The sequence below is a fragment of the Engystomops pustulosus genome, chromosome 1 (assembly GCF_040894005.1).
Source record: "Engystomops pustulosus chromosome 1, aEngPut4.maternal, whole genome shotgun sequence".
NCBI classification, from domain to species: Eukaryota; Metazoa; Chordata; class Amphibia; order Anura; family Leptodactylidae; genus Engystomops; species Engystomops pustulosus.
The window spans coordinates 162,990,736-163,008,087 of NC_092411.1; the positions used below are offsets into that span (position 1 = coordinate 162,990,736).

General features: G+C 42.2%; 1 protein-coding gene across 9 annotated transcripts in view; it reads right to left on the reverse strand.

Moving 5' to 3' along the window:
- The window catches only part of TCF3 (transcription factor 3), a 71,927-nt gene extending 63,426 nt beyond the window's left edge, over window positions 1-8,501 (reverse strand). For 4 of the 9 annotated variants that reach the window (XM_072113725.1, XM_072113716.1, XM_072113723.1 and 1 more), the window contains exons 1-2: window positions 8,078-8,216; window positions 917-1,010 (exon numbers count right to left, since the gene is read on the reverse strand). In XM_072113725.1, the coding sequence (XP_071969826.1) occupies window positions 917-985 (69 nt within the window). In that variant the 5' untranslated portion in view covers window positions 986-1,010; window positions 8,078-8,216. Of the gene's footprint in view, window positions 1-916; window positions 1,011-7,172; window positions 7,204-7,472; window positions 7,760-8,044 lie in introns of those variants that run through there. The other 5 variants (XM_072113693.1, XM_072113698.1, XM_072113709.1 and 2 more) reach the window with 5 other exon arrangements.
- Window positions 8,502-17,352: the final 8,851 nt, after the last annotated feature.

A 17,352-nucleotide genomic window follows, 5' to 3' on the forward strand; every position in this document is an offset into this window, starting at 1 on the left:
TCAGCTTCATAGAGATGGAAGGAGCCGAACACTCAAACTTATGTAGGTTATAATAAGATTAGATTTTTTTTACAAACCCTCTAAGAATTTTTTTTTAAAAAAAAAGTCTCCATTTCGCCATCTTATGATGCTTATAACTTTCATAATACAGTGTACATTTCTGTTTAAGATCTCATTTTTTGAGTGACAAGATGATCTCACGGGGGCCGGTGATCGAACCCAATATGGCGCCAGCTTTGCATGGTTAATGCCCACAACTGGTGATGGCACTGACCGAAAGCTTTACTGGTGAATGCATTTGCAGCAGATACACACCTTGTAGGGGGAGTGCTCTGTTCATGAGCCCTCTCCATCCAACCATTCCCGACATGCGTCAGGATGGTGTTAAAGGTAAATATGAAAGTAACAATAATATGCACACATCAGCATGAGCAGAGGTGTGCGGTGAAACGTAAGCTGGCTAGGGGTGAGAGAAGAGGTGAGCGCTGCCAAACCCTGCCCTCTCCACAGGGAGGTGAGCGACCGTACCGCAAATCAGAGGAGGAGTGGGACCTGCCCTATCCTTTGAGGGAGTAATTACCCATGCACATCTAGGCAGCCATGAGCCAGCTGCCCATTTTGTGGCGAGCGCACTTGCCAAAGCCAGGGTCCAATAGGCTACCTGTGAGAGCCGAAACATTTTTCGCTGACCATTCAGACTATAGTTCACAACTGAAAAACAATTGCCACACATGAAACATGTTTTTTACAGCTGAGAGCATTTGGTTGTGAGACTATATCTTATTATATAATATTATATAAAATTAACATTTTAAGAAAAGTGTATATAAAATATATGCCAATTTTTGTTACAATATGGAAACCAAAGCAAAATAAGGGCAAGAACGCAGGGATATGATACTATTTTACCACTTACCATGCTAAAATCCAGAAGGTCACTTAATTCCTTGTCCGTGCCCACTGCCATTCTCTGCTGCGAATTCATATTTATCCAGTTTTAGACGGATACCCTAATGAAATTAGTTTTAACAAGAAAAAATTAGTTTTAACAAGAAATGTCAAGCAAATGCTTAAAATAAAGTTCAACATTTCATTATTAACAGTTCTGCTACTAATAAAAGATGTCTAGGTAAAGGTAACAAAAGATGCACTAAAGTAAGTATTCAAACTTCGTTTCAAGTTTTGGTCCGGGTGCAGGCACACATGGTGTTCGTATTGGGTTTACAAATGCAACATGTAGCCACACAAATAGACGGCAAAGGGCGCACGGACATGTCCCATCTTTCTCTGTAGTACGGCGCCGTGCGCCATATGTTCCTATGGAGAGGGGCGGGGGTGAGCTGCGCTCACCTCCTCCTCTCCCAGGCAATCTGACAATCAGATTGCCTGTGCTTCGGAGTCCCTGGCACTCACTTCAAAGAACAAGAAGCCATGGGCCAGATGATAAGGACCTAAAACTTAGTCCAATCTGTTAGGTGATGAACTCGCTTTTATGAAGTCCACCTGCATTGTTTTAAAAGTCTTTATAAAGAAATTCAATTGAGCAAGAATCACTCAGCAATACATCTGGGCGGAGATAGGCGCCATGAACATGGAGGGGACATGAATATATTGGTAGGAGGAAGGGCAGAGATGCGCTCGGGTGACGTAGCTCTTAAACTGCGGATCATTTTAATATCTTTATTAAGTCTTTTTTTTTTTTTAGAACAATGCCCATGTCCCAAGGCTCCATAAAAGCAAGATCATCTCTTGACAGACAGGAGAAGCATGCAAGTTTGGGACATCTACCATCAGTAAATCTTCTTTAAGTTTTAATTCAAGTCTGCAGCTCTAGGCTAGTCCTTCAGAACTTCCTTTTCTCTCAAACCCATACTTCTTTAGTTTAAATTTACACATTCTGGCACAAAAGAGCTTGGTAATATACACAAGAGAATCTGTAGTGACAAATTCAGGACAGCTGCAGATAGTATAGGAACGTTATAAAAAAAAAAAAAAAAAAAAAAAAACACTGTGGATAAAAGGTCCCTCTAATGATTTGACACCAACGTGACAACATCTGCGATGGATGTCTGCATTGTCTGTGCAATGGACTTACTCTTGAAGGGCATGTCCCAAATTGACCCATTTTGATAAAGTTCACATACCACTGTTTTTATTTTTCCATGCTTAAAATATGGAAAAGTTTAAAAAGTTCTAATTCTTCTGGCTCCATTGGGAATTAGAAACAATATCAATAAAACATAGGGACTGAGAAAATGAGTGCAAAGGTCCTCCTTTGTTATCAGAGGAAAATGTTTGATGTAACAAAAAAAGTAAACCTGCTACACCATCACTAAAAAAGTCATCATAATAATATATAGTGATTTATTTAGAATATACAGTCTCCCTGATATAAACATTTAGATAAACTTTCAGCATAAAATTCAGCAAAGTGCTAAAATTATTTTACACTGGACAAAATGTTATAGATGAATCTTTCAACAATAAAGTCCCCCTCCTGTCTTTCAGGGAATTTGGGGCAATCCTCTTAATTAACTTAAAAGAAATCTACCATCAAAATTAAACATGATACACCAAGGACACTTAGTCTTCGGCTCCTTTAGACGCACACGTATGCCTGCGTGGCCGTACCAGTTTAGCTACATGCACACTGACATATGACCGCATGGCTACAGCCGGTTGGGCATACATCAGCTGCGATCGAGGAGGAGGGGTGACCGCGCCCCTCTACTTAGCGAGCCACAGTGCACGGCACACAACACAGGGAAAGATAAAAAATGTCCCATCTTCGCCCCATGTACAGAGCGGCACCATATGGCTTCCTGCGGCCATTATCGGTCTATGGGGGACGCATGTATGGCTGCAAGCAAGCTGCTATACATATAACCCTCTACTGTCCTGTAAATACGGCCTTAGGGCGAATTGGGACACCTAACCTCCCAGAGGTCCTTATGGACTGGTGGTTTAGTGTCCCATATCACCCCTTCACCCTTTCCCAAATACCTCCATGAGTGCTAAAGAGATGAGTTGTATCACATCTTTTTTCCCACGCCTGTGCAATTCTTTAAAGGACATCTATCACCAGATTACTGGCGATAGTGTCCCAATTAGACTGTGTATTTAGTCTTAGGGGTAAGGGGGCGGACTGATTTTTAGACATTTCCTTTACTCTTTTTTTTAACAAAATATGAACTTTGTAAAAGTCCTGGAGACTCTCAGGCTGATGGCGCCGGAGCACCTCTTGGCTTCCACGGCTTTTAATTTATTCACACCGCCACTGAAAGCCGCCTCCTGCTCCCTGCCAGGAGCAATTCCCCAGATCTCATTAATAAAAAGGCAAGAAACCGTCTAGAAAAGAAAAATAAAAAATACAGCCCCCAATCCCCAGTCTAATTAGGACACCATCAACAGTAATCTGGTAGTAGACGAGTTCCGCAAGTGCAGTGAAGCTTGGTGTATACTCTGACTTCTCTGGAGCACAGTAACTTTAAAGGACACCTGTCATCAGGTATCTGCCACTAGTCCTGTCACTACTACCTGTTGGAGCAGCTCACAAGGATCCATCCCAGCCTTTATCTAGTTATTTCATACATTATTCATTGTAAAATCATCTATTTTTTATCATGTAAATGAGGCTGGTCACATGATCAGAGGCAGTGATGTCACCCCGGTTACCCCTCCCCTCTCCTCCCCCTGCTCATGTCTGTGTGTAATGTATAGTAAAGCATGGCTAGTGTGTGTGTGCTGCATCTGCTGACATGCTGCATCCTCCTAATATACAGGTGAGAGACACAGACATCAGCTACACATGAATCTGACATGTTCTGATGTAACATGGCTGCCTGGAGCTGCTGTATCTCTCCTAAACACACACACATGCACACACAGGCTGCAGGGGGCATGGCCACCAGCACCAGGAAGCACAGCATTATACAGCCTCACATCATTATACAGGCTGTCAGTCAAGCACTGGGGTGTGGCTGTGCCTCCCACTCATGAATAGAGTGGACAGCTTGAATATGCTAATGCTTCATTGGACATTTCACAGGTCATTTGCATACAGCTTTAGGACCTCATTGCTTAGGTTTACAGGCATGTAGAGGGACAATGAAGGGATACAGGCAATGCTCTCTAATGGCAGATTATGAAAATATATTTAGTTTAGGGGGGTTATTTTGCATGACGGGTTCTCTTTAAACTTTTTTTTACACATAGCAGGAACATAGGGACTAAAGGGCGATTTGGGACATCCATAAGGACCTATGGATGGTTTTTTGTCCCATATGGCAAGGTTTTGACAGGTTCTCTTTAAACTCTCATAAGTAAATTTAGATATTTGGAAGTTTCCTATAATGGACAACAGGGAAACCCCGTGTGTGGAACTCATCTAACACAGCACAGCTCAAATATGCATATATAACAGAATAATAGATATAGACTATATAGAAAAAGAATAATTGTGGTTTTATGGTACAAAAAAAAAAAAAAAATACAGCTACATACAGGGGTGGAATTTAATATTGACAGATTTAAATATATTTAATTTATTATGCGACTTTCATTGATGTATAACAATTGATCATATGCATATGAGCAATTAAATCACAATATAATTTGCAAAGTACCTAGTTTGTTGAGGGACAAAATCCTCCTAACTCCAGAAACTTCCATGGACATCAAAAATCAGACAAAAGCTTAAACAGAAAAACAGCTAAAAATAGGATAGGTAGAAGAAAACTAACCACAAAAACATTAAAGAGGCCTAAAGATGAAAATTTCAATTTTCAAAACATGTGATGGTTGTTGTACTGTGAGCAATCGGCAGATTTATACACCAACTTGGGCTGATGTATAAATCTGGTTATGAGAGTCATAGTTTGCACCAAAATACACAGTGCAACAACAATTCTCAAAATGTTTCAGACAGTTTTATAACATTTTTGCAACTGGTGAGTGTTAAGGAGCAGGTCCTTGGGAAAGGGCATTTGCCTAACAAAATCTGGTAGACTTTACACCACCTACTAGATCAGTGATGGCAAACCTTTTAGAGACAGAGTGCCCAAACGACAACAAGGACCCGCTTATTTATCGCAAAGTGCCAACACAGAAATTTCATTTGTGATTTATACTCCCTTCTCTGTCACAGTTTTCATTGATAGCAGCACCCTGAGGACACCAATAAAGCCCCAGGTACAGCTGTGACTTTAAAATATTTCTGTGCACAGCAAGTCCTGGGCTGTCTGGGACTGCAGGAAGATACCTGGAGTCCTCTCTGATGATGGCCTGAGTGCCCACAGAAAGGGCTCTGAGTGCCACCTCTGGCACCAGTGCCATAGGTTAGCCATCACTGTACTAGATGGTACAGGAAAGTACAACTAGACAATTTTATAATACGCCAAAATGTATAATTCAGCATTAGGCACTTTGATAAATGTACCAATATTTAATTGGTAAACTGAAGGTTTATCTGAAGCTAAATATACAGGCAGATAAATATACAGTTGGGCATCTCTGCTTTTATAGCAAGATTTTCATCTTTACAAGGACATCAGACCCATGGTTCTAGTGGCTGTAGAATCCAAGATGGGGGCAACTGAAGCGATACATTATTTGCAGAAGACTTGAGACAACTTCCTATAGGTAAATTGTTTTATAATACAAATGGGAAAACTAGAAAAGTTTTCATACCATGTTTTCTTACTTCCTGAAGAATAAATTGTTTCCATGGGCCTAAATTCTACTTCATCCCATCTCTGGTTAAAACACTAATTCATTAAAACACCAATTCAGCTACAGAATTGTGATACAACAGTACTCCAGATGCTCCAAGTGTGGCTTTAACAATGCATACTCCAATGGTCTGCAAGGCCTTGGATGTTTTACAGGAATGGTGTTCAAAAACCACTATGTATATTTGTTATACTACAACTCATCACCAGAATGTGAGTGGGGGTTTAAGGGTAACATGCCCCAAAAATTGCAGGTATTTCTCAAATCCTTTACTGGTGCACTGGATCCAATCAGCACCAGACACTCTAGGAAGAGCCCCATTCCCATCTACTTAGTGTAATAAACCCAATATTTAATAAAAAATAAAATATGTGAAAAACTGTGCTGCAACAAAAATCCAAGACAGAGATAAGACAAACAATGTGGAATAAAGAAACATGCGGTCATGCGGTCAAGCTATATAAAACCTATCCGATGATTTAAGGAAAATATAAAATAAATTTCTCATTACATAATACAGACAGAAAACCTAATGTTGCCTTCTGCCGCACTGCAAGTACATACTGCGTGAATCCAGCTATGGGCCAATTCACAAGTCATTTATTTCATTTATTTATATAAACACAAGGAGCCAAAACAAGGCAAGAAACTGAGCAGAGGTAGGGGCAAATGTTAAGATGCCCTTGTGTTCCATCACTACTGGTTATGGCTCTTTTTATGGAAGGGGGGGCACTTTTTTTCTTTAAAATTATGTTGTGATACATATGTTCCCCAGCTGTGACTACCAAGCCACACCACTGCTACCCTTAACTGCCCCAAGACAAAATTCTAAAGTGTCCTAAGTGTTATTGTAAATGAAAAAAAAAAAAACTGCTTGATAAATATATTCATTTCCTATTGACAAAACAATGATCCTTCAAACACATGTAAGCGAAAAAGGACAAAGCAACTTTTTCATGCACAAAACAGAACATAAAACAACAAATGATCAAGGATTACGTGAAGTAGAAATCTATGAACTACCCAACACAGAAGTTTCTTTTTTTCCTGTCAAGATGAATGCTCGAGTCCCTGTTCTACCCAGTTAACACATAGCAGATGTTTCTGTAGCTCACAGAAAGATACCCCCCCTCCTCTCTACAACCACCACCTCCCTCTCATCCCTCCCCTCCTTCAACAAACCGAGCCTGCCAAACTCACTCAGGAAGAACCAATTCCTTATGGACAAAAGGTTCTCATCCACCATTACACCCCTGCCATGCGTCTGAGGAGAGCACAACCCACAAAACAAAACATTAAGTCTGTGAGCTTTTATCCACACATACAATCTACTCAGTAAGGGTTACAAGCTTTCTACAGAAAGGAACGTTCTAAAACCCAACATATCAAAACACCCTGGCATAATAGAGGGAGTGGAAAGGGGGGGGGGGTGTAAAACTTACGTTTCCACTTTGTATTTTTGGCCTGGTACACCTTTAAGAAGAAAGCATACTTGTTTGGAACATTGCTCAGGAAAAATATGGGTAGAAAAGACATTAAAAAACAAACTGGAAATCCACATTTGCATAAAAGACCTCTGCTCAGATGGGAGGATTATCCAGAAATCTTTCATCCATCTCACCCTCTATTTGTATTCCTTATTTCACCAAGGCCTAAAGCAAAAGCAATGCGCACTTACAGCAGATGGAAACAATTGCACAAATACAACATGGGAAGAGAAGCGGATCTATGCGGCAATTTACCTCTCTACAAAAGTCCACACAATTCAGGAGGATTTCACGATTTCATGGAGCTGCTAATAAATAATTCAACCCCCACAAGAAGCAGGATGAGAGGAGTCCAGAAAAAAACAAAAGGTGCAGCGATGGAGTTGCTGAGACTTCAGGGGTCCCTCCAGTGACTGCCCCTTCCAGACTGGATTTTAGAGGGCGGGGGATACAGATGTCTGTTTCAAGACTGGGAAACGGCAACTGTAACTACTTCTATATCTACAATGTAACGAGAGAGACCGAGTAAGGGGGGAGGGGGAGTAGAGAAGCCCACCTCCTCCCCCTCTAGAAGGCTCACCCCTCCCCCCACTCCGTCTGCTACCAACCTCCCGCTCGTGCCACCTCCATACAGCCCGGCCCGGCATATTTTCCCTCAGTTCGGGCCCACTTTAGCGTCGGCACAGTCGCCCCTCAGCCTCCACACAACCACTCATGTTTCCCAACACGCATGTTTTATCGGAACATTATTGTAGCTTTCATAACCTCGATAAAAAAATACATTCCCTCAGCAGTCTATTCCCTTAACTTCGCTCCCTCTTACGTACATGGTGACAAACACCCCAAAAAACTGTACTCACACTTCGCTGTCCACGTACAGCCCCCAGCCCAAGGCAAAAGAGGGCGGGAGAAATGGACTATCTTTCCTCTCGTCTCATGCGAAAGGATACTAAGAGATATCACAGCGAAGTTGTATATGTTTTACCGTCACTGGGAGAGTGCTCCGCCGCCTCCTCTCGATGAGCCAATCACAAACGGAGGGAAAGATGATTGACAGCCTAGCGTTCAAATCACATGGGAGGATCTCTGCTCATGATCGAATCCTTCGTGTTGTGAGGCCGAATTTTAGTCGTTCTTCGTCGCTTCTCGGATTACACGACGCTTTGTAAATGTAGTGTAAAGTTTACCGTGTGATCGGGAAGAGGAGCGCAATTAATACTTAAGTAAAAGAAATTGCGTGGTACGTTCTCTACTTTGGCAGAAGACGGAGCGGTGTAGAGCTGAACATAGTTATTAGCTTTCCTCTCAGAACGGATTTAAGATGGCTGCCGAAGTCTGAATGAAACTCTTAGCTGTCCCTCCTCCCAACTCAGATCCAGTCATACATGTATGGTGTCATGCCGTCATTATGTGGCCCCTTTCTACATTATTCAGGGACATAACATAGTCCTAGCACTAATAGCTGTACTCATGGCACAGTGCAATGCTTCCAGGTGGTTCGGAATACTGGGATTCTTGGGAGTGAGAATGGCCAGTGAAATAAGCTCTCCCAAAAACATTAGGGTGCCACACTGCAGAGGGTCACACCCTGACCACTGAATATAGTCGTCCAAACCACAAAGAAATGATTGCCATTCTAATAGATGGTGAATTTATGGTTTCCTTCAGGGTTACTGATTTATGTAAAAACACCATAAAGAAATTTCGAGCAATTAGCAATGTTGTAGTTAAACTGTGGAAAATTAACTGTACGCAACAATTTTTTTTTTAAATTACAGAAATCGTGTAAATGCATTGAGCATGTAATCAGTTTCTTGACCATATGATCGGAAACGCATTCCGTGTGTCATCCATATGCCATCCGCTTTGTGGAATATAGGTCTCCAGTCACATGATATATCCTATCGTGACTGGATACATCCTAACAGAATGCGAAACTCAATGTGTGGGATTTCTGTTATGTATCTGCAATGCCTTACTGTGATGTAATGTATAAAATATGTTTTCAAAAAACAGAATGGGAAACCCACCTGACATGTATTACATGCGCTTCACAAATGAATGCAGCCCCGTTTTCTATGGATTTCTAATCATTTCAATAGTCATGTCTCATAAATAACAGTGAAGGAAATAATTATATGATCCCTGGCTGATTTTGTATGTTTGTCCACTGACAAGCCCAAGACATAAACATTGTCTAATTTTAAAAATCCAGAAAATCACATTGTATTAATTATATACATTTATTTGCATTATGCTGAGAGAAATCAGTATTTGATCCCCTACTAACCATGAACCCTTTCAGGACTTTCAGACTCGTTTTTGCCTTTATATGTTTTTTTACTCCTCTCGTTCCAAAACTTATAACTCTTTTTTTCTATATTTTTTTCCAGTTACAGAGATGTGTGGGGGCTTGTTATCTGCGGTACAAATTTAACTTTTTTGTGGCACATTTTAATATTTCATGCAATGTACTGGAAAGCTGGAAAAAAAAATCCCTTGCCTTCATATTGACAGTGATTTATAGCTGTCAATTTATTTAAATTTACATGATTGTTTGATCATTTTTTATTTCAATATTTATGGATGGAACAATAGTGAAATAGTGGTGGTTCAGATATTATTTATATTTTAATTGAATGAGCATTTTCAGACTTTACCATAACTAATGATTTTACTGTTTATTTTTAGGGGAAGGGGGTGATTTAAACAGTTTTTAATATTTTTTCACTATTACCGTATTTTCCGGGCCATTAGGCGCACCGGAATATAAGGCGCATTAGTCCGATGCGCCTTATATATGTAATAATTCCATATATAAGGCGCATCGGACTATAAGACGCAGGGTCGGGGGCGTGGCGGAGGTCCGGGGCGGAGCGGAGACGCGACGCGGAGACGCGACGCGGGGAAGGTGAGGGGGAGGTGGAGGATGGCAGTGGACCATACTTACATAGGTCCCCGCTACCGGAGACAGCAGATCTCCAGCGGGAACTGCAGACCGACGCGGCAGAAGTTGTTCGTGCCGCGTGGTCTGCAGTTCCCGCTGGAGATCTGCTGTCTCCGGTAGCGGGGACCTATGTAAGTAGGGTCCGCTGCCCTGCGCCATACATAGGGCGCACCGGACTATAAGGCGCACTTTGGATTTCTAAGGAAATCCAAGGCTTTTATGTGCGCCTTATAGTCCGGAAAATACGGTATTTGAGACCCACCAGAGCACTTTCTGTGGGTACCTGAGTCACTCAAGAATCTTCCTGCAGTTGCAAGCATCTTAACTGCTTTCAGTTATATATTAAAGTGATACTTACTTGGGACTGTAGGAAGAGAGAGAATGAGTAGACAGGGCAGATTTATATTTGGAGGACCTTCTGATAGCCCCACGATTCTCTGGCAATAAATAAGGGGGGTTTTGGGTTGCAGTTTGGGCACTCGGCCACTGAATGGTTCGCCTTCACTGCTCTAGAGTACTACATTATATTAGAGTTTTACTGCTAAACTCTAAAAGCCTGCAACCAGTGTCCATGGCAGACCCACAAGTCTCTTTAAGACCGTATGCTGCAATGGCAACCGATCAGCGCCCTCTGATGATGTCACAGGAGGCGCCATTTTCCCATCCAAGATGGCAGCGGCCAGCAGCTGAGTTTGACTGGAGTACTTAACAGGTTAACTGCCTCTTTCAGTGGCAGCACTGACCATGGCAGTTAGAGGTAGGTGTCAGCTATATTATACCGTTGAGACCTGCTGTGAGCTCAGCCCATTAACTCTAGTATGCTGTGATGTTAAGGCCCCTTCTACACTCGCGTTGCAGATCACGTCAGAGTTTGATCAGGGTTTGGTCAGTGAAAAACTGATCAATCAGTTTTCAGTCAGAGTTTGTTCAGTGTCTCAGTTTTTCACGCGCATTTTCAATGCAATTTCAATGCGTTTTTCAAGCGCAGATAATGCGCGTGAAAAGGACTCAGGACTGAGCTCTATCTTTTCTATGGCAATTGATGCGTGAAAAATGCATTGCAGTTGCATGTGTCTCAGAGTGCAATGCTTTTTTGATGTAGCTCCATAGACTTGTATGGTGCGTTTTTACCATCAAAATTAGAGGAAACCTACCATGAGGAATCTACTATCAGAAGTAGAACTATTTGTAGATTCCTTGTGCTTGCCTCTGCTCTAATCTGTTATTTAATAATTCTGGAACCTAACCCAATTTAATATTAATAATAATTCCTTTATATATATAGCGCACATATTTTTACAGAGTGCTACACAGAGCTTGCCAAAACGGTCCCTGTCCCCAATGGGGCTCGCAATCTATTCAACCTACCAGTATGTTTTTGGAGTGTGGGAGGAAACCGGAGGACCACTACACAAACACGGAGAGAACATACAAACTCTTTGCTGGGATTTGAACCCAGGTCGCAAGGCTGTAATGCTTACGCCAAGACACTGGGCAATTTGTTAAATTAACTGCAGAGGCTACTGAGGCATGTACTAGCCTTAGCTCCCAGTGCCTGGTTAGGCTAGTACACGCCCCAGTAGCCTCTGCACTTGACTTACATATTACTTAAATAAAGTTTTTTAACAAGTTAGGTTAGGTTCCAGGAGTAATAAATTACAGATTAGGGTAGAGGCAGACAGGAGGAATCTACCATCAAATCTACTTCTGATAGTAGGTTTCCTTTAACCCTTTGGCACATTAGGACGTACATGTATGTCGGAAATGCGGTCTGTTGCCACATCCCAACGTACATGTATGCCTTGGCAATCGCCTGGGTTCGGTAGCAGAGCATGTGCGATCGCTGCGGGAGCTAGGTTCTATGTGAAAGCAATACGCGCAATCCCGGCTGTTTAACCCCATAGATGCCGCGTCATGGTTCCCGCGGGGTCTATGAAGCAGTGCCGGCTACTCACCCAGTAGGTCACCACAGAGGTGCAGATTACTTCCATGGCAGCCCTATGGAGGTCTTAAGGGCTGTCGGCAGTAACTGCCTGTTAGATTGTGTTTTCGGGAAAATACAAAGATGAGGCAGGCATTGTAGCAATATGGTGGTCATGCATCAAACAATGATCCAAAACTCAACAAGATAAAGCAATGTTATTCATTGACCAAATGTAAAGGGAATCTTTAGTAATACAAATAGATGACAATGCAAAACACACACAAATAAAAACACTAAAAAGGAGTACAAAGCTATGTCCTACACTAATGAACCCCACAACATGCCAAACAAGTTACAAGTAAAGAATGTGGATGAAAAACTGCCCAATATGAGTTAGAAACACCTGCACTGCCACAACCACGTGTACTAGGATGGCATTATTGTATGGAATGACACCACGAACAGGAAAGACATGGGGCGTGAAGTGTAGCTGAGAAATGCCAGTATGTAGTAAATAATACAATACCACCATTAAAGAAACAAACTGGAGGTGGTGGAAGAGTCTGCAGCTGGTAAGGGCAAGCAGCAGATGAAAAAGCAAAGGTTGTGGGGAAGAGGACCCCACGCATTTTGTCACACCATGTGACTTTCTAAGGGGCAGGTGATCAAAGGTAAGTATGTATGCATTTATATATATATATATATATATATACACACACATACTATAACATGCTACACCCCCCCCCCCCCGGGTGATTTAAAGGGAACCTACCACCACAAATCTACCTATAAAGGTAGATCGGGTGGTAGGTGGATCAATGGAACGTGAGGATAGCCCTTTTAAGGGCTAATCCTCACATCCCCACACTTTTTTGTTAACTTTTATTAGACTTTTATGCAAATTTACTTATGCAGCTACTGGGGCGTGGAGTAGCCGCATCTGAGGTTACACGAGGCTGCTACTCCACGCCCCGGTAGCCTCTTTTCCCCTCCTACTCACCGTCTTCGGCGCGCAGCTCCGCGTAGCTGCGCGCCCTCGTCTGGCGATCCTGCCGTCTGCGCATGCGGAGAAGAGCAGGCCCGCGCCTGCGTGGTCACTGCTCCGAAACAGGCACGGGCCTGCTCTTCTGCGCATGCACAGACAGCAGGATCGCCGGACGAGGGCGCGGAGCTGCGTGCCGAAGATGGTGAGTAGGAGGGGAAAAGAGGCTACCGGGGCGTGGAGTAGCCGCCTCGTATAACCTCAGATGCGGCTACTCCACGCCCCAGTAGCTGCATAAGTAAATTTGCATAAAAGTCTAATAAAAGTTAACAAAAAAGTGTGGGGACATGAGGATTATCCCTTAAAAGGGCTATCCTAACGTCCCATTGATCCACCTACCACCTGATCTACCTTTATAGGTAGATTTGTGGTGGTAGGTTCCCTTTAACGTCCCCCATATTTTTTACCCCCAATCAGCCAATTCACCAGAGTTGTCATAGTACTGAAGATGTTGCAAACCACAAGGAGTAGGACTACCTGGAATTGACGGATAAGGCACAAGACTTGATGTTGCTGAACACCTATGCGCAAGGTATCTCGAGCCCGGGCATCCACGGCCAAGAACCAGAAGTGGCGAAGAACAGGAATACACAACAATCGAAACTGTATAATTGTGCGCAATTACTCAGAAAACAAGATCGCATAATGCCCACTATGTAGATAGACATGCCATGGCAACGGGCAGTGCTGTAAACACATACACACACATAAGTAGTAATAAACATAGGAGGACAAGAAATTTTCATATCAGTAAAATATTGTAGATTTGCTAAAATCTAGTTGAATAAAGTACAACAGATTTAGAGAAAATGCATAAAAGTGAAATGTGACAATCCACTGTGAACTTATGCGCCAGCTCATAATATACAAAGGACATACAGAAATGGTGAACAAGAAAGTTACCGGATGATGGACAGTCAGAACCAACTCGGTCTAAAGCCAGTAAAAAGACAGTAACAACTAGAGATAACTATGATCAAAAAGCACCCATAGAGAGCCCAAGACTGAAATGAAAATGTGTACATGTAGGTAGGCATCAAACAGTATGACCACAGTTCTATGAGTAAAAGTTCCAAGTTCGGGAAGCATCTTGGAAGAAGCTTTCTTGGTGAAGATATTGGGTGCAATGTCCTCTTATTGAAGGTAGTAACGTACAGTATTACATACAACAAGGTCTTAATGATCCATTTTGGGTCCATATCTGAGGGAAAAAGTACTGTCACAGAACAGGTAAGTCTGTAAGGTCTATATAAAGTGCAAAAATAATAAAAAAAAAAAAATATATAAATATATATATTTTCATCAGTTTATATACAGTAAAATAAGACAACTAAAAAGTAACTATACCAGCGCAGCAGCTAAGATACTGGCTAAAACCACGTAATGTGAAATGAGCACCGAAAAAGAGACCAGTGAAGACCAGAGTGTAATCATAAGGGGACTGGTAAAAATACTCACCAATACAGAAGGGTCACTGTTTAAGAAAAAATTTTTGTGAGGATCCTCTGGACCACAGCAGGAGGTGGTACAAGCCGACATCTGGGACCAGAATCTAAGTGGCACCTGGTCTTCACCAGAGCCCACCGCAAAGCGGGATGGTCTTGCTGCGGCAGGGTGCCAACAGGGCGTTCCACATGTGCGACTAGCCCTTCAGACCCTTCATGGTTGTCACCCCTCGACAAGGACCTACAATTTATAATCTCTTATAAAATCCTGTTCCTCGTTAATATCACCTGGTGTTAAACTACTCAATCAGTGAATCCATCGTGATTCACAACACAATAGAAGAGGTACCATATCTCCTCCCCTCGGGTTGGATCTAACCATCTCTAAGCCCACTATCCGTAGGCTCTGGGTCTTACTATTGTGGTATGTCCTAAAGTGCGCTGCTACTGTTGATAATGGCTTTTCTTGAAGGAAATGGGTTTCTGCATTGCCTATTGTGGAGGCATGCTTTTGAATTCTTCGACCAAGTTCAAGTTTATCCAACATACACCTTCCTACATGGGCAGATAAGTGCATAGACAACATTCTTTGTCGGGGAATTGATATAATGATGCAGTTTGTATACCTTTTGATCAAGTGGATTCACAAAACTCCTACATACTTCCATCCAAGGGCAAATTGAACAGTTTCCACATGGGAAGGAGCCTTTGAGACTCAAGCCCCTCCCCAAGGTGGTGGTGGGTTGCTGAAAGTGGCTCTGTGACAGGTTACTGGTGACTACTCTGTGACTGGTTCTGTCATCAGTGGTACCAATTTTTGGTTGCAGAAGGGCCTCACAGTTGGCATCTCGTGCTCTGACAAATGCCTGGGAAACAACTTTCTTGGGGTATCCCTGCGCTCTAAATCTTTGGGTGAGGTCCCGGGCATGTGAACGGAAATCTTCTTCCTGCATGCAGTTGCGTTTCAACCGAAGGAACTGTCCTGTTGTCCCCTTACGAATGTGGTAAGGATGAAAGCTGTAAAAGTGCAAAAGGCTATTTGTGGCTGTTTTTTTCCGGTATAGAGTGGTTATCACTTGTTCGTCTTGAATGGAGATCTTTAGGTCGAAAAAATTCGGCTGAATACTGTGAGACATGAGACGTAAGTATTCCTGTTGGATGAACTTGTGACAAAGAGAAACAGGCCCAGTCCAGCAGAGCAAGATGTCATCTATAAATCGGAACCACCCCACCACATGCGTCTCCTCACACAATTAGCCCCCATAGCCATCCCTGATAGTAAGTATAATCAAAAACAAAATAATTTTGCTTGAGCACGAATTCCAGGAGGTCTATCAAAAAGGAGTTGTACCTATGGTTACCTGATGTATGTTGATCCAAGAAAAATGTGGCAGCTCTAAATCCATCCTGGTGGGCAATGTTGGTATATAATGCCTCTATGTCTAGCGTGACAATTCACGTCCCATGTGGTACTGTGAGATTTTCGAATTTGTTGATTAGATAGATGGAATTTCTCTTATGTACGAAGGGAAGGCCACCACCATTGGCTGCAAGTAAAAGTCAACTTAAGTGCACGCTCTTTTGCATAAACTGGCGATGCCAGCAACAATTGGATGACCTGGTGGAGTAGAAATGGACTTGTGTATCTTAGGAAGAAGATAGAAGGTAGGCACAATAGGGTGAGACAACACCAATAGAAAAAGGAGATGAGCATAAATTGTAATAAAAATGCAAAAATTTATTGAAGTCATTTTAAAAATAGAACATAACAAAAGGGTAGTGTAGTTTTAGGTGCTGGGCAGCGAGCACACAATGGCTGACAAGGAAGTAGACAAATTTAAAGTGCTTAGTGCATAGCCAAAAGGAGCAAATTGCATCACAGAAGCAGGTAATGTAGAAAAATATCACAATGCATAAACAAGGAGCGCACAGAGGGAAATAATGACCTGTACCTGACCTGGTGGGTTTGGAGTATGAGGGCGCTGAGGGCGCCCAGCACCTCCCCGACACGTGTTTCGTCCGGCAGGACTTTGTCAAGGGGTGATAGACAGACAAATATTTATTTCCCTTCTTGGCTTTAAACACGCTCGTGGGGTCTGAACGTAACGGGAAATATTAAGTATTATTTTTTAGCTGACGTTTAGCTTCAGAAAGTTTCATGTCTATTGACCACAAGACCACATTGCCCCCCTTATCTGCCTCCTACACTACAAATTGTTTATTTTTTCACAAATTCCCTAATGCAGTAAGTTCTTCCTTTGTTAAGTTTTGTCCTGAATGGTGGTCATTCCTCAAATGAATGATTTCTCTTGATACGATGTTAAAAAATAATTGGACGGCGGGTACTAGCCCCAAGTTTGGAGTACTCGGAGAAGGTAGGGAAGATGGAAAGGGATGCCTACCTGTGTGTTGTCCAAAATCATTGTCTTGTAATAATTTCAGCTGATCCTGAAAGACCCTACGATCATCGCCAAAAATGTTATCTGTCTGGGTTGATGGTATAGTGCCTTAAAAGTGAGTTGCCTACAAAACATATATACATCCTTTAAAAATTAAAATTTGTCTAAACATTTCATGGGTGAGAAAGACAGACCTTTGTGAAGTACTGAAGTACTGAGTTTTTGTTTTCAGCACGATCTAACACAGTGCCTGTCAGCCTATGCAAAATGCAATACATTCGTGTTGCAGTATATTACATTGAACAAGTGACCAAATGATCACTTGTTCATGTCTCACACTGGGACAAAGTAAAACAGTAAAAAAAATGTTTTTAAGAA